The sequence below is a fragment of the Oryx dammah genome, unplaced genomic scaffold (genome assembly GCF_014754425.2).
Source record: "Oryx dammah isolate SB20612 unplaced genomic scaffold, SCBI_Odam_1.1 HiC_scaffold_26, whole genome shotgun sequence".
Classification (NCBI taxonomy): Eukaryota; Metazoa; Chordata; class Mammalia; order Artiodactyla; family Bovidae; genus Oryx; species Oryx dammah.
In genome coordinates, this window is record NW_024070210.1 from 32,419,603 (window position 1) to 32,438,134 (window position 18,532).

Below are 18,532 nucleotides of genomic sequence, written 5' to 3' on the forward strand. Positions count from 1 at the left end.
CTACTATGGGAGAAGGATAGTTTTGGAGAATGGAAAACTTTGAGAATAAGGCAGCCTGGGAAGCGGAGTTCTGTAGCTGGGACTTAAGAAAATCACAGGTGTTTTAGAAAAACACTAGGATGCTTGAGAGGGATGCAGAAAGGGAGCCAGGAAGATGTCAGAGAAACTGAATATTTCAAGTTTGTGTATAGGGCTGACTCTCCCTGCATGGGGAGCTGAAATCCCTTTCTCCTGCTTGCTTCTCCTATTCTCCTTGATCCTTTGGTCCACCTGATTGATTTTGTGTGTGTGTGTTTTTAAATTAGTACTATTATTTAACTGCATTTGGGTAAATAGAATCAATTTTGTGGTCCAGCTGAGAATCTCACCATATAACATTATTTTTATGAGATGTGGTCTGAATTTCAGACATCTGACATAAAAACAAAATGTTACAACACTTCCTGGTCAGGCTGCATGTGTAGCTTATCCACTGGTGGGTCTTGAATCCAGGTAGAAGGCCTGGTCACACAGTACAATATATTATATTTTATTACACTGAATACATATCAAAAACAGATCTTTCAGATTCAAGTCAATCACGTTCAAGAACTCTTTGACTACTTTTCTGGAAATACAAACACAATATTTTAAAGAGAGGTGGAATAGCAAACATAGTGCAGAGTTGTGCAGTGTTAGATATGGAGGTCAAAGGTGCAAGACCTTGCTCTGACTTCAGGATGTTTACAAATAACTACAAAACGAACTAAGCTATTACAAAGCAGAGAGTTAATAAGTAGAAGAGATGATTCATGTGGATTGCAAACATAAAGTGCTGTGAGGGTTCTTCTAGAATGGCTTTTGGATTCCTGACACCTCCTTCTATCCAATATTAGGAATATCAGGTAAAGGAAATCAATTGAATCCTTCAGGAACTCAAGAAGATAAGTCATGAATTCCCGGGGCCCACGTTAGCCATAAAACCTTGGGCAAGTTCACAGCCTTAAGCCTCAACTCCCTCCTTGTTAAGTGGGGTTTACCGATATCTATCTTTTAGGGTTACTGAGGAGATTATTAATAAATGCCAATTCCCTTGCGACTCAGCGGTAAAGAATCTGCCTGCCAATGAAGGAGACGCAGGTTGGTTCCCTGGGTCGGGAAGATCCCCTGGAGAAGGAAATGGCAACCCACTCCAGGAGAATTCTTTCCTGGAGAATTCCATGGACAGAGGAACCTGGTGGTCTACAGTCCATGGTGTCACAGTCAGACACGACTTACCGACTAAACAACTACAAAGAGTGAAACTCCTAGCATTGCTCCTGGCAGAAGCACGGGCTCAATAAACCGTACTTCTTATTACTACTTATCTGACTGAGAAAGGAACACTTCGTGAGGGGCTACTGTACTGGTTCCTACTTATGGGCACGGTAAGAGACTAAAACCGTAGTTTCCACCAGGAACAACCTGCGGCCTCGGACTTGCGCCCCTCGCCCCAAGGACCAGAGAAATTCGGGCTCTTTTAGAGAAAACAGTGCCCTGGTCTCGTCTCTGTAGGGAATAAGGAAGAACTGTCGCGGAAGCTCAGAGAGCGAAGAGAGGCAGAAGGGCTGGGTGCCTCAAAGGGGTCTCGTGAGCCCGGACGCTGGTAAGACCCGCCCGAGCGGAGGCGGGGCAGTGGGCGCGGAGGGGCGTGGGGCGACGGCTCGGGTTGTCCGTGCCCGCCGAGCCGGGGCGGGCGCATCTTCTTGCCGCCCAATCCCCAGGCTTAGTCGCGGCCTCATGAATAAGCAACAAAGCGAAGCGCCCTCCCCCTGGCGTCCCAGACGGCGGAGGGAGCCGCCGCCGCTGCAGGGGCCGCCGCGGGGATGCCGAGCGCGGGCGCCGCCGCTTTCTTCTGCGCGCTGCTCTGCTGAAGGTTCACAGGTGAGGACGGGCTCGGCTTCCGCCACTCGGGCGGCCGCGGCTGCAGACGGGGCGGCCGGCGGAGACGGAACCGGAGTCCCTGGCGGCACGGGGCCGCCCCGGGAGCTGTGTCTGGGGAGCTCGGCAGCCCCGGGCGCGCCAAGCGTGCGCCCCGCGCCGCTGCCAGAACGCGGTGCCCCGGCTCGGGGTGCGCGGGGGCAGCTCCGAGAGCGTGGGGCGCGGCGCGCAGGCCTCCGAGGACAAGCCTCACTCCTCGCTCCAGCCCAGCCTCACGGCTCCGCACCAGCGAGCGGGCCTTTGTGCTGCCGTAGCTTGCAGGGCTGGCTGCTTTTGTGTGGGCTTTTCTTTCTTCTCTCCCTCCCCTCTCAGTCTCACAGCGGTGGTAGAGAAGTTCCCGGAGACTAAGATCTGCGCCTTTGAAAGCTTTGATTGCAGTGTCCCCGATGCCAGTCAGTGGTCAGCAGCCGAGGAGCGAGTGGGGGCTGCAGTGGTCACCGAAATGTGTTACTTTGCAGAGAACAAACAGTTGAGTGTTTAGCGCAGGGATGTCACAGAACCTCCTTGCTCAGACCCTGACCGGTCCCCGAGGACACGGTAAGAGGATGCTCCTTGGAAAGGTCGCTTGATTAGAAAGAGGGCCTGCGGGTTAGACTCCAGAATGATTGTAAGGTGCTACATGGATGTGCCCAGATGCCCCCTGTGCGTCCGGGTCACTGACAGAACCCGACTTGCGTACATTCCGAACATGTAGAGCGAAAAATCTGGCTGGCGAAAAACCTGCCAGGCTCTCAAAATAGAGGACCCACAAGAGTTTGGAGTTCTCAAAGAAATCTTTGCCTTCCCAAGCTGATGCCAAGGATCGGCCAGGATCTTGGCTCCTCATTTTAGTGTAGAGCTGCTGTGGAGGAGAGGATTTAAAGGCTGATTTAAAGAGTCTGCCTTCTTTCTATCGAAGTTTTTAGTTTGCATCTTCAGGGAATGGGGGAGTGGCTCACAAGACCATCCGAAAAACTCAGAGGGATTTTTTTCCATAGGGAGCAAAATGTGTGGCCAGAATTTGCATGTCTCCCCTCCTTGTGAATTTTCTTGATCACAAGTGATACTGTTGGGCTCCAAGGAGTCTTGTTTAAACACCTACAGAGTCAGTCGCTGACCCACTTTCTGCTTACTTGCCAGCAGAATCCCACTGTAGCATCTATTGGAAGAAACTCAAAACTGGGTGAAATTTCACAGTATCAGAACATTTACACACAATAGAAATTTAAGGACAGCCTGACTTCTTATGCATAAGGTACAGTTGTTATATTTGTCATATTAATGAACCAAGCACTTGTGCCGCAGACTTGATATTGATTGTGTTTATTCACAGAACTCCCAGGACTCAGCAAGTCTAAGGTAGCTACAGTAACAGAGCCAATTAAGATGTGGATGCCTTTGTTTTCACGGGAGGTTTCTAACATTATATTTGGCGTTTCTTGCTAGACCTTTCAATGTCATAATTTGGTTTAACAGAAGTAGTTTGATGCTAAACATAAATGTAGGGTCAAAATGTGGAGGATGGGCTTACCTATTATGGAAAATTTCTACTCATCAACTAAAGGTCGTCTTCACTATTTATTCAGCAGGTGTTTGCCTGAAAACTTGTGTTAAGGAATTTTTTTTTTTCATTGAATTCTGTTTAGTCTCACTTAGGGAAGCTGGCTATTCAGAGAGAATAATCTGAGTTTGATCTCTGTAAAATGAAAGCTTACTCTCTAATTAAGATGTGTAGTCAGTCCTGTTTTTTCACATAGTGTTTATTTGGTGATTATAAAAAAAGTATCTGAATCAAGTTTCAGCTTGAAATGTTAGATATTATGTTTATTCCTTGAAATGTTTACCTGGGGATTACTTTCTCCTGCCAGCTAGTATTTAGAGATCTTTTTAAGCAAATGAGGTTTGTGAACGACAAAGAATAGAAATGAAGTATCACATTGGTTTGTTGAAAGGAAATGTATATAATGGATGGACAGGAGCTTGTTGATCAAGATTGATTAGGATGGAATTCTGCAGACATCGGACAATTCCCAGGTCACTTTGTCTACATGAAAAGTTGAAAGGGGAAGCTCCATGGAAATAGCTTGAGGGGAAAAGGGTGTTATGCATCTTTCAGACTGCTCACATTTTTATATTTTGAGGGGAGTGCATGGTAGTACTGCAAAGATTGAAGGCAGGAGGAGACGGGGACGTCAGAGGATGAGATGATTGGATGACATCACCGACTCAGTGGACATGAGTTTGAGCAAACTTTGGGAGATGGTGAAGGACGGGGAAGCCTAGTGTTGTTCAGGCCATGGGATTGCAAAGAGTCAGACATGACTGAGCGACTGACTGAACAGCAACAGTATGTCTTAAATTGCTTGATACTTAAACATTTTTTTCAAGCCATCTTTATGTCTGTTATCACTGATTTGGTCCCTCTTCCATCTTTGTAGAAAACAGAATGAACATTATTATCTCCATTTTGCAAAGAGGAAACTGAGTTTCAGTGCTTTCCCCAAGGTAGAGCTGGAAGTCGAAGCCAACTTTTAAATCTTCAAGTCCAACTTCTTTTACCAGGAATAGGGTAACGCTCTAGAGTGATACACACCGGCATCTTCCTTTGTCTGTATTGCTAAATTGTAGAGAATAAAGCTTGTGGGCTTGATGTGTAGAACTTAGTTGTGGTCTGCAGGAATGGTAAAGCACTTTGCTGGCAGTTGCCAGAGTAACCATCTCGACCCCAGCCTACTTTCCTCTTCCCTGTCAGCAGGATGCCTCTTTCCTCCTGTGGGTTACTTTGTGGTTACTCTGTTCTCTCTCCTTCCACTCTGGTTGAACATGCTACTGAAAGGATCATCTGTCATCCCAGCTACTTAATTTATAGTGAAGGATGAGTGGGGTCAGATCATCTTAAAGCCAATAAATCAGGCCAGTTACAGTCATCCAAAGCACAGTAAATCAGAGATGGGGTGCCTTAATGCTGTGTGCCACAGCTGGGTTAATAGGGTCAGAGTCTTGATAAGCTCCACTTCAGACCAACGGGATAGTATTGGCAATGAGAACCTTAACAATTAAAGGAAAGTAAGACAATGACAAATAATCATTAAGGAGCAGGAAAAACACAAAATGGAGATATTAAGACAAAGAAGGGAAAGAGTTTTCTTCTTCCATTATCAATCAAAGAATTACTGTTACTTAATTGGATTTTGAAAGGTGAAGGGGTAATTGGGAAGCAAGTTGACCTGAGGCTCTGAAACTTGTTCCTCTGTGATCTGTCTCTTTTTAATGAAATAAACTCTGAAAAAACCTCAAGTACAGGAGAAATGAGAATACACAAATTACTACTATTATTAAAATCACACATTGAATAAGTAGCCAAAATTGACTAGGTGATGAACAAAACATAAGCCATGAAATGTTATTGAAAATCTTACAGTGTAAAGAGATTCTGAACCTTCTATTTCACATTCTTAAATGGTTATTTCTGATAGCTCAGTTGGTAAAGAATCTGCCTGCAATGCAGGAGACCCCAGTTCGATCCCTGGGTTGGGAAGATTCACTGGAGAAGGGGTAGGCTACCCACTTCCGTATTCTTGGACTTCCTTTGTGGCTCAGCTGGTAAAGAATCCACCTGCAATGAGGGAGACATGGGTTCGATCCCTAGGTTGGGAAGATCCTCTGGAGAAGGGAAAGGCTGCCTACTCCAGTATTCTGGCCTGGAGAATTCCAGGGACTGTGTAGTCCGTGGCGTCCCAAAGAGTCGGACACGACTGAGTGACTTTCACTTTCAAATGGTTATTTATATTCATTTCACACCACTAAAAATTGAATACCTTGCCTATGTGTCTACCATTATTAGCAATTATATGGCAAAGGAAGCTGAAAGACTAGTGTTTTCATGCAAAGAAGTTAACCTTATTTGAGGTGACGAGACTTACATGTGTGATGATTTATGCTGGAGAAGCTAGGAGAGGGACAGGAAGAGGATGGACCAGGCTGTTTTGTGATAACAGTCGGTAGATAGGACATGACTTGGTGGACCACGGATTGGATACCAGGGGCAGGGAAGAAGGAGAGAGCATTCTGGCTAGTGCAGTGCCATGCACAAAACTTAGGAAGCTGAAATGAGTAAGGCACATAAGAGGGCAATATGTCCAACTGGCAGTGGGTTTGTAGTGGGCACTGATGATGTGAAATTGTGTTATAGATATGGAGGTTGGCAGTTATATGTTTGGGGACATTAAATGATGTGTTTTGGGAAGGTAGAGTTGTAGTCACAAAAACAGGAAACTTGATGACTAACAGACATGATTACACAGGTAAGTTAATTAACCTCTGTAAGCTCATAGTTTTCTCACCAAAAAAAAAAAAAAAAAAAGAAGGATAATGATAATGCCTGTATCATTAGGTTGTTGTAAAGGATTAAATAAAAGAATTTATATAAGGCACTTAAAACACTTGGCATCCCTGAATGGTAGCCATGCCATTTTTGATTTATTATTGTCATTTCTTTCCTTAAGACTAAACCATCTAGACTGTATACAATGGGTTGGAGAGGAGAGAATCTGATCAGGATAATAAATTAAGAAGGAGGTAAAATAATGACAATCCAGTGTTCCTAAGAAGGGACAATTCCAAGAGATACTATGAGGGAAGGACCTGCAGAAATTGTGAATCTAGAATGTATAGGAGAGAAGAATTCAAGATGACACCACAGTTTAGATGAAGATAGTGTGTTTGAAGTAGCACCCAAGTAACAACCAGTAGACGATGGAAATCAAGGGCAGTTTTTTTCCCAAAACCCCACACCAGCTGTTTATGGTATTTGTGTTTATCCTGCAAAAGGAAAATATCAGGCAGATTGTCACCAGTTTTTTTTTTTTTTGGCATACTCTACAGGCCTCCTGTGTCTTGAGTACCCTTAGGGCAATGCTCATGTTCCTTATATATTATACATGAAACTCAATTTGCTTTGAAAAAATTAGCTTTGTCACTGATGAAGTGATTGAACACACTGGTTCCCTTTTGTGTCTGCGTTTCGGTAACACACTGAACAACAGCCGCATACTGTTTAGTTGGAAAAATATTGACCAAGTGTTTGAAAACACCTGATTAGTAAGTCTAACAAGATGGCTAAGGCTGTATTTTTTTTATGTTGTCTTTCATTTGTCTTTGAAACTTGAATATGCCTAGACTTGACAAAGAGATTCTGGACTGTATCTATTTAAGATTGTCGAAGATAATGCTTGACAGAACAGCTTATCTGCTCACTGGTGGCAGAAATGCAGTAAGTTGTTAAGAGGACTGCCAAGCCATTAGGATACCTTGATAGCGAATGACAGATAAAGTGCTATGACTGGCTCGGAAAAGGATGCTTTTTAAGCTATTAGAAGCTAATATCCACTATCAGTGAGCAACTGGGTTAGAGTTCATGCATCTGAATTAATTTTCACTGATGGATAGAGTGAAGAGAAAGGAGCCTCCAAAGTCATAGTGTAAAAAGAAAAGTTAGAGAAATGTTTTGTTTTATTTGTTAAATATTCTGATATTTGAGTTAATTTAAGATAATTAGGACATAGTTTCTAATAAGCAGTGAAATCTCTCTCTCCTTCAGCAAAGCGGGCTATAGACATTCATTTGTTTGTTCAGCCAGTATTTACTAAGCATTTCCTTTGTGCCAGGCACTTTGCCAGGGAAAGGAGACAATGTCGAGGAAAAAAAGAAAAGGCCTATATATAGCCTTGTGATTACCGATGGTTACTTAGGTTTGGAAATATTGTCACTGAATTGACAAGAGTTAGTCTTTCCTTATTTATTCTCTACCATCACGCAGCTCCCAGTGAAGGACTCCAAACTCATGGGAGTGGCTATGTAAACCTGTGCTGTGCTTGGAAAGACAGAGAAGGATCTGGAACTTGAAGGTCATCTACCAATTTATCTGAGTTGCAGATGTGTTCCCTACTGCTGTTCCAACAGGCTGTCTTTTCTGCCTCTCTTAAAGTTCAGGCGTCACTTTGAATAGCAGGGAGAAGGAGCATATGGCTGCAATACACAGACATAGAATAGGCGTGCAGTTCACCCCACTTTTTCCTGTCGTAATTGAATTTAGAAAGCAGGTGGCTGACACTTAATTACAGAAGGAAGGTCTTTTAGAGCCGTGGCAGAATTCCCTTCACATAAAAATTCTAAAGCTTAAGGTCTAGATTAAAATGAAACCTTGAAGGAAAAATCTGTTTTGGAAAGGCAATAGAGATTATATTGAATCTTTTTTGTTTGTCCCTACCACCCTCCAAATCTGATTTGTTCATAAAATTCTCCTCTCAGTCCACATGACTCCAGAACATATGAATAAAATGTGAAGCACTCATATAATCATTTGGGTGCCCTTCTTGCTTGATGACAAAGTTGTGGGAATATGAAAACATCTGCATTTTTCTTGTGTGTTTTATAGATAAGAAAATGGAATCATGGAGATAGAGGGATTTCAAAGATTATATTTTTTAACTCCTTATTCTGTCAAAGGAGAGACTGAGGGTATTTGTCTAGTATCACATGGCATGTTTTATCAACAGTAAAGCTAAGATTCATTTTTCTCATGCCAGTCTATGTCCTTCTAAACTCTGCTGCTGGGAATTCCCTGGTGGTCCAGTGGTTAGGACTCCATGCTTCTGTGGGTTGCAGGAGGTACAGGTTCAATCCCTAGTCAGGGAACTAAGTAAGGTCCCACAAGCTGTGCCATGGAGACCCAGCTTTTAGGCCTCATCCTGAGTCTCCTGAGGTAATATTTCATTGAATTGGAAAAATATTTATTTAGGAAAGAGCAGATCTCTGAACAGGTCACAAATGAACCAGAGAGTTCTATAGCTTTTATGTATCTTTGACTATATAATTTATAGTTCAGCCTGTATGTTCAGAAATCAAAGGTGTCGTGTCATCAGCTGTGAGCACTCTTGTTATATAGCTGTCATTTGTTTTTGTTTTAAGGAAGGAAAATAGAAGCCACAGGCCAATACTGCTACCAGTTCTGTTACCTGGCTATGAACTGGGCTGCATTATGGCTCATCTGAAGTATGGGGATAACTAATTCCCAGAATGTTCACATGCTGTTCCCTCTTTTAAAAATATCTTTCCTGGATTCTTTCCTTTTAAAACAATGTGTTTAAACAATGTATACTACCTGTTTGTAATTTAATATTTAAATACAAGTGCTTCAACCCCTCATCCTACACATGAGGAAATGTAGCATCCCCTTCACTATCTGAGGGTGTTCCTGGTTGCTCAGATGGTAAAGAATCTGCCTGCAGTGCAGGAGACCTGGGTTTGACCCCTAGGTTGGGAAGAACCCCTGGAGAAGGGAATGGCTACCCACTCCAGTATCTGGCCTGGAAAATCCCATGGACTATAGAGCCCATGGGGTCGCAAAGAGTTGGACACAACTGAGTGACTTTCACTGAAACTTCATTCACTATCTGAAGATTCTTGGGTGGGATGGCTTACATTTCTTCTAGTCATCTCTGGATTCAGTTTTCTTTTGCTTCTAAATTTGTGGTCCCTGATATGCTATTCCTTTTTTGCACATGGCATCTCATGGCATCTTTCCATTCCTATATTCTCCCAAAGTAATTTTTTTGGGTAAAAAATTATTGGTGGCAATAAATACTTATGGTCTCATCCCAAGTCTGTGTACTAGGAACTTGGCAGTAGCTTAGTTGAGTGGTTTTGACTCCAGGTCTCTCAAGAAGTTGTAGTCAAGATGGCAGCTGAGGCTGAAGTCATCTGAAGGCTTGACTGGGCTGGAGGAGTTGCTTCCAAGATAATTCATTCAAGTGGGTGCTGGTAGTTCAGCAAGAGGCCTCAGCTCTGAATTCATGGATTCCTCTTTCCTCATGTGGATAAATTCAACCTTCTTTTTCTCTTTGGCTATCTAAATCTTGACCTTAGTGCTTGACCTTTTCTCTGTCTCAAAGCGGCCTGGAAGACTAACTGGATTAACATGTGGAAGGTTCACCTTCTTAAGGGAAGAAGACCCTATGAAAATATAAATTTTTATATTTTGTGTGTGCACATCATAAACTTAATTAACCCTGATTGTTTAATGGTTAGACATAGGAGAAAGGAAAAGTATAACTTTTATAAAGATAAGGTTTTTATTTTTAGATTTAGAATTTTCATTCCTAGGTTTAATTTTCTAGAAAAACTGTAGTATCTAAGAACTTTCTGATGATGGGATAGATAAAAAGACGTAAAACCCTTAAGGTTGGGGGGAAATTAGCAGTTTCAATATAATTTTAGTTGTAATGACAGTGTAAGTAGTTTCTTTTTTTTTTTTTTAATAAATCTTAGTCATACAATAAATGTGTATTCAGTAAACATTGATAATTTAAAATGTGTTTTGGTTCTCTGAAAGAGCTTTTTTTTTTTCAAAATATGCACTTGTTTACATTAACTATTTTACTTTTTCTAACTTTTTTGAGACATGAAGATTTGGCCTATAATTTTTATAGTTGTTGCAGAGAAAACAAATGCTTTAAGTATTTTAAAGATACATTTTTATTGTGAGTCATTTATATACTTTAAAAACTCTTGAATGAAACTGGTATTCAGTATTTTATGATGATATTTAATAAGTTTTAAAACATACTTAAAAGGTTCTGTGAATATAATATAAATAAATGTTAAGGTTTGCTTTTTATTTCCCTGGACGTGTTGCTATTTCTACAGTCATTTGACTCCATGATTAATAGAATTGGGAAGAATATTGCAAATGTGATTTCAAGGGTAGTTTATTTCAAGTAGATATTTTAAAAACAATGAACTTAGTACGTGAAGTATGTGTACCCTTCATTAGAGAGCTGCAAGTTAAATCAGCTGAAAATTCAACAGGGAAAAATGAACTGGGTTATCCAAGTCTCAAAGGTACAAAGAAATAGAACATTCTTCTCCTATGTACTATCTCTGAACAGAAGTCAAGGAGATTATTTTACTTATGGTTTAATTTAAAGGGGCTTATTTACAACATATATTTATATGATGGTTTGATATGCTTTATTTTTCTGCAGGACTCAATTACTGGAATTGTCAACTCTACCAATTTATGTGCACATTTGTCTTCCACTATGAGCAGGCCAATTGTATTACACATTTGTCTGGCTTTCTGTAGCCTTCTACTTCTCAACTTTGCCGCACAATGTCTGGCTTTCCCCAACATGGAAAGAAGGGAGATGGTACTTCTTCATGCAGAAAAAGGACAGTCTGAGAGGCTAAACACAGATGACCTAGAAAATGACTCTGTTACTTCTAAGTACACTCCAGTCTCTGGAGATCCAGTGATAGTGTTAGTAGGACCATCAACAATGTCTTTAAATAAAGTATTCCCTAGTAACAAAGAAACCCCTCCTGTAGGAGCTATGCTTATGCAGGCTGATGGTTCTAACATTTACACTGCTGCTGAGCCAGAGGTCCCAGCAGGGGAAGAAGTGTTCGGTTCTAGCCAGCCAGAGAGAATGTCTCCCAAAAGCCGACCTTCCAAGGCCACGCTAACCAACCCTGTCGCGCCAACTGCTTCTTTGAATATTGATGAGAGGGAGGAACCCTCCCATGGTACCATCATTCAGCCCACTGTGGAAGGAACCACTGAAGCAACACAAGGTTTTCTGAGCTATGTGGATGATCAGTTGTTTGTAACTGAAAGCCCGGAAGCACTTAGTCTGGGGCATTCACCTTTATCCCTTGTGAATACTAAAGAAATGCTAACCACCAGTCCAAGGACTGAGAAATTTGAAGCAAGCCCAGAACATAAGACCACTTCTTTTCCTGGTTCTAAGCTCACAGCAGGCACTGAGCCTTCCCAGATGACAGCTGATAATACCCAGGCTACTGCCGCCACTAAGCACTGGCTCCCAACCTCTGAGTCCATCCTGAGTGTTGAACCAGAAACTGACAGCCTGTTGGGAGCCCCAGAAGTCACGATGAGTGTCAGCACAGCTGTTGCAGCTGCTCCTGTCATAAGTGATGAGTGGGATGACACCAAATTAGAGAGTGTAAGCCAGATAAAGACCCCAAATCTTGGAGACAATACAGAGACACAGGTGAGAATGGAAATATCTCAGACAACCCAAGCACCTGATATCAGTATGGAAGGCATGGAAGAGGGCGAAGCTTTGACAGAGGCTGCAGATGTGAGTCTGAAGCAGCCTGAAATGGAAACACACATGGAAACCACCCTGCCAATGGCACGTGGGGGTGAGAGAACATCTGATCAGAGTTCCTTTACTCCCACAAGTCCAATGGGAGATACGAAAGTCTCTGTCATGAACCTGGTCCAGGATACTGCGGACTTTGTGGAATCCACCAAGGAGAACACTGCCGTGTTCTTAGAGACCACGGTTTCCATCTCCGAATATGAGTCTGAGGTGCATCAACCATTGGGAAGTAGATTTAAAGGTAAGAGAAAGAAAAGTAAGCTTTGTTTAATTTGGAATGTTTCTGTTTGATTTTTTTTTTAAATTGAGATATAATTGAAACATAACATGGTATTAAGTTTTAGGTGGTTTATTTTTTTTTTTTTAAGTGACAATTTAGAAGTAAATTATCTAAGTTTTAAAGAAAAAAGTAAATAAATAAAAATACATCTTGTATAAATGTATTTGTATAAAATACGTTCAATTATAACTCCTATATGTAGACCAGTGGTGTTTAACAGGGAATAATTTGTCATCCCCTTACCCCCATAATTTGACTTAGATACAGCATGAAGTGATCACCACAGTAAGTTTACTGAACATCCATCATCTCATATAGATACAAAACTAAATAAATAGAAAAGCTTTTTTTCCTTGTGATGAGAGTTTTCAGGATTTACTCTCTTAATTTTCATATATAACATATGGCAGTATTTACCGTATCTGTCATGTTGAACATCTTTAGTACTTATTTGTACCTTTTGATTACCTTCATCGAGTTCCTCCTTCCACCACCCCCTGCCACAAATCTGGTAATTTTTACCACAAATCTGGTCTCTTTTTCTATGGGTGTTTGTTTTGTTTTTGAAGATAACTGACCTACAATACTGTGTTAGTTCCTAGTGATTTGATATTTTGTACATTACAAAATGATCATCATGGTGAGTCTAGTTACCACTCGTCACCATACAAAGATGTTACATATATATTGACGGTATTCCCCACAGTTTACATTTCATATCCTTGACTCATTTATTTTGCAACTGGAAGTTTGTACCTCTTAATCTCCATCACCTATTTCTGGAGACATTTTTGGTTGTCACAACAGAGGGCATCTAGTAGGTAGAGGCCAAGATGCTGCTAACATTCTACAGAGCATAGCACAGCCCCCAACAAAGGTTTATCTGAGCCAAAGTGTCAGTAGCTCTGAGAAACCCTGGTATTGATTAATATTTTTCAAACCTTTTATTATGAAAATGTATAAATATATATAAGAAAGTGTGAAAAAATAGCTATATGTTTAAATGGTGTAATCAACAACGTCAGATACTTATTTACACATTGTTGTAAAAAATACTCACATCCCTGATATTACCAAAAAGCCTTAGATAAATATTTATCTCATAGTATCAACTATGTGAGTTCTTTGACTTTGTTTTCCCAAAAAGAAACTCATCTAGAAATAAGGGGGAAAAACCCCCACAATACAGATAAATCCTCTCTGCTGGCTTGATTCTGTACTTTTTACTTCTTCTTGGCCTCATAACATCTGTGAATGTTATGAGATGTCAGTCCTTGCATTTGTTGCTGATAAATGTTTTTCTTTGATTGTGTGTAGTTGGTCAGACAACAGCATGGGGAAGGAAAAACTTGGTGTAATGGGCATATGCTCATTCCAAATTGTTTTGGAATATGTACAGCTGTTACTTCAGCTAAGTAGCCTAATTAATGGAAAATATCAAATTAGTAACATGTTTTATAAAGTGTTATGGAGATTGAATTAAAATAATAAAAAATTGAATTTTACATATCCAATCTATTTTTTTAAAGACTGTAAGACCTAGTATACTGGAAGTTTTCGTAGAAGCTTCCCAAAATTATTTTGTAAGTTGGTTTTTAACTTTCATTTAAAAAGTTGGGTCCAAATGACCAGGATGATATTAGATATGACCAAACAAGAAGTTTACTTCAGTTCTCCATAATACTTTAAGATATTCCTGGAGCATTAAATCACATAGTCCCAGATAATTTACTGCATAATTGAATCCATAATTCTTATATACTGGATTTGCCTTAGCTTCTACTAATTAACTTAAAAAGAAAATAAATTTGGCAGTTATATGCTTTTTAAAAAAATTACCGAATATACGCCTTACTTAGTCATAATTGCCTCACTTAAGTACAATATTTTAATAGGCAGCTTTTTATTTCTAGCACATAGAACAATATATGACACATAGTAGGTACTCAATAAGTATCTCTTTGTTGAATGAGTAAATGAAGATAGAGAACCATCCAGACTAGAATTATCCAATCTGCCTGCCTGCCTTGTCCAAATTAATCAAAAAGCTTCTAAGTGTTCTTGGTAGAGAGAGAGAGAGAGAGGAATGTCAAATAATTCCTTTCAATTTTTACTTCTTCGGTTGTTTCGTAGTGTTAAAAATAATGTGAAAAATTTAAATTATTGATGACAGTAGGGAGAGAATAGTCAAAAGTTTGTCTGCCCATTTCCTGGTGATTACAAGTACTTTTCAGAAGTCAGCCACTCAAGTGCCAATCATTTTAGGGCCCAGGGACTACTTAGCACATTCTCTTCTTCAGGGAACACAGTGATTTTGTGGAGTTTTTGCATATTATGAATTGATGAGGATCCTGGGTTAGGTTAGAGTCAGTCCTCTGATTCATCTGCTTCTTCAGCTGTTCACTTGGAGGTCAGGTTTTAGGGGACTTCCCCAGTGGTCCAGTGGTTGAGATTCCATGATTCCACTGCAGGGGGCATCCATTTGATCCCTGGTTGGGGAACTAAGATCCCACATGCTGTGTGGGGTGGCCAGAAAAAAAGATCAGGTTTTAAAAGTAATCTATAATAATTATTGTGTATATTTTTTTTCCTATGGGAACTGAAAAGAATGAGTGATGTGGAGAAATTTTGAACGTTACTTTAAAAATTCCCATTACTATTTCTAGCTCTCACTCTGTCTTTAACAGCAGTCTTTTATTTGAAGTGCTATGCCCTTTTTATATTTCTTACTGTTTCGTGAAACTGTGACCGTAGAGTGAACATTTATTTTGACATATTTTTTCCTTAGAAGTGTTCATTATGCTTTCAAAAATGAGGGCAACATGGAGAATGCATACTGCTTTAAATGGTAAAACTATGTATTTTTATGGCAAATAGAGCATTGTCCTAGGTGCTGAAGATACTAGTATTATTTCAGAAAAAAAGAAAAAAATAGTGGCACAAAGAGAAAATATATCAGTCCTTCAAATATAAAAATTTCCAGTTCCAAGAAAAACTAGTCTAAACTGACTGGGGACCAAGAAATGGAAATGCTTGTACTAAAAAAAAATACACAAACACTATTTTAAAGCAAATAATTTCTGAGGAGAAATGTTTTTAAGTAATAGGAAAAACAGTGATGCCATTAATAAAAACTATGAAAAAACCTTTCAGCTGCTTTTAAGAAGGCTATTTTTTATTACACATGGTAATGTGCTGAGTATATAGAATTACTGTTTGAAAAAAGAGATGCTAAAGTCTTCTAGAAATTATGTTTTCCTAGTGGCTCAGTATGTGAAATTTCCAACATAACCTCTCCCTAAGAAGGGGGCAAATATTAACCCTTATAAATAGTCTTTAATAATGTATTTGGGGGGATTATGCAGATGGTGACTGCAGCCATGAAATTAAAAGACGCTTACTCCTTGGAAGAAAAGTTATGACCAACCTAGATAGTATATTCAAAAGCAGAGACATTACTTTGCCGACTAAGGTCCGTCTAGTCAAGGCTATGGTCCTTCCTGTGGTCATGTATGGATGTGAGAGTTGGACTGTGAAGAAGGCTGAGCGCCGAAGAATTGATGCGTTTGAACTGTGGTGTTGGAGAAGACTCTTGAGGGTCCCTTGGACTGCAAGGAGATCCAACCAGTCCATTCTGAAGGAGATCAACCCTGGGATTTCTTTGGAAGGAATGATGCTGAAGCTGAAGCTCTAGTACTTCGGACACCTCATGCAAAGAGTTGACTGATTGGAAAAGACTCAGATGCTGGGAGGGATTGGGGGCAGGAGGAGAAGGGGACGACCCAGGATGAGATGGCTGGATGGCATCACGGACTCGACGGGCGTGAGTCTGAGTGAACTCCAGGAGATGGTGATGGACAGGGAGGCTTGGCGTGCTGCGATTCATGGGGTTGCAAAGAGTCGGACACAACTGAGCGACTGAACTGAACTGAACTGAAAGAAAGTGGACCTGCAATAGACACATCTTACCCCACAGGTGTATTTCACTCTTTTTCATGTTGAAAGCAAATGCAGACCTTCTACGCAGGCCACTCTTAAGTTGTTCCTTGGGCAATGGCATGATTTCTTTTCTTGGCCATTTCTTTTTAATGGCCGAACGATGTCGTGTGTGTGTCTGTGTGTGTCTGTGTGTGTGTGTGTGTCTCATCTTCTTTATCCATTTATCTGTTGAGGGATAAGTGCAGTTAGCACAGTGGTTAAGAGGGCTAACTATGTAAACTTAGTCAGGTTCCTTAGCTTCTCTACACCTAAGTCACTTGTAAAATGAGGTAATACTAGCTGACATTTACTGAATACTTACCAACCACTGGGTGTGTACTAAGTGTTTTACACATGTTGTTTAATTTTTGTAAAACCTCTATGGGGAAGATACTATTATTATTTCCACTTTACAACTTAAGGAAGCTCAAGGTCCATAAGTAATTCATTCAGAGTCACACAGATAGAAGATGGCTGAATCTGAATTGATACTCAGGCAGATTGGATCTGGAGCCGGTGTTCTTGGCCACTGTGATATATGGCTTCCATGGAATGATGTTAGTACCTTCCTCCCCTTACACATGGAAGGATAAGGTAATGCCCATCATGTGCTTAGAAGTATGTGTGTATGGCACATAATAGAAACTCAGTAAACATTAGTTATTGTAACTAGTATTCCTTTAACTCAACATGCCAACTTTCTGTCCCCTTCAGGGATGCAAATGTGAATATTAATATATATAAATGCTTCTGAGCGTTTTTGAACTTAGTTCTGTATAATGTTTTTCTAAATAAACTGATTATGTTGATATTCATAAAGGGAAACTTACCTGGTGATTTCTTATTTTAAATTTTATTTTACATGTTTTGTATTATTGTCTGTATCTCTGTCTCATATTGATCACCACTCCTGAAAACAGCAACACTGAAAACTTCTATTTACTGGCCGTTCATTTCTGAGCCATCCCTCTGCCTTCTCATTCCCTGAAATGACAGTCTGCTTTTCTTTAAATTATTAATTATCTAGTGACTTTTTCAGGTATAGGGATTTAGTCTATTTTAAAATGTTGTTTCTTCCCTTTTAAGACATCATCACTCAAGAGATGACAACAGCTGTTCAAGCAGCAGCAGCCGCTGTGTCTTTGGTGCCGCAGGAGCAGCAGGTCGCCGCCCTCAGCAGAGGCGAGGACGAGACCGAGACCGAGGGAGGGTGGGAGCTGCCCTCTGCCACGGCGGATGCTCCTCGTCCTACTCAGCTGCCGAGAAGGTGGGAGCCTCTGCCCACTGTGGTTTCATCGACACCCATCCCTGTCTCTTTCGAAGTTACTCCTGCTGTGGAAGGTCTGTAACAGAGGGAATTGAACTCAGTGTTTTGAGGGTGGATCTTTTCTGAGTTGATAAGGAATAGAATGAGTGAGGCAAATGGCCTGGGGGTAAAACCAGTAAGAACCTGGTAAATGAAACCAGAAAAGACCTGGGTTTGTATCCCAGCGTTGGCCCTCACTAGTACTGTGGCTTCAAGAAAGTTTCTTAATGTTTCCAAGCCTTGGTTTGTTCATCTTTAAATAATGCCTACCTGTCTTATAGGTAATTTTCAGGGTTTTAACAAATGTATACCGAGAACTTTCTATTAAGATATAGGAGACACTCAGATGCTCTGAGATCTTAAGGACAGTGAAGTTTTTGAATCTGAGTGATCATCAGAATCACCTGAGAATTACAAAAATTATTATTATTATTATTTAGTTATTATTTTGGGGCTTCATGTCTCTGTTTCATCATTGGCCTAAGTATTGGATTGGCAAAAAAATTCATTTGGGTTTTTCCATAACATCGTATAAAAACCCGAGCAAACTTTTTGGCCAGCCCAGTAAATCCTAGTTTTATTCATTACCTGAGTTATCTTTGACTAATAAATACCTTCTAACCCTCCATGCCTGCTTCTCTCCCCACAAAACCCCTAGGATCTTGTCAGTAACCTACAGGTAACCTAAGATCCTTCCCATCTAAACCCCTTCCTCCTCTGTTAACCATTAACCTGGATCTTCATTTCCTTGGCTTCGTTTTTGTTAAATTGTATCTGGATGTACTCCTGATATTATATGTTTAAAAGTTTTAGTTTTTTATTTTATAAAAACAGTATTATGCT

General features: G+C 40.5%; 1 protein-coding gene across 1 annotated transcript in view; it reads left to right on the forward strand.

The window, feature by feature from the left end:
- The first annotated feature begins 1,828 nt into the window (after positions 1–1,828).
- ARMH4 (armadillo like helical domain containing 4) overlaps positions 1,829–18,532 on the forward strand; it is a 141,436-nt gene continuing 124,732 nt past the window's right edge. The window contains exons 1-3 of the mRNA XM_040226367.1: positions 1,829–1,902; positions 10,983–12,366; positions 17,470–17,724. Coding sequence (XP_040082301.1) covers positions 11,040–12,366; positions 17,470–17,724 — 1,582 coding nt within the window. The 5' untranslated portion in view covers positions 1,829–1,902; positions 10,983–11,039. The remainder of the gene's footprint in view (positions 1,903–10,982; positions 12,367–17,469; positions 17,725–18,532) is intronic.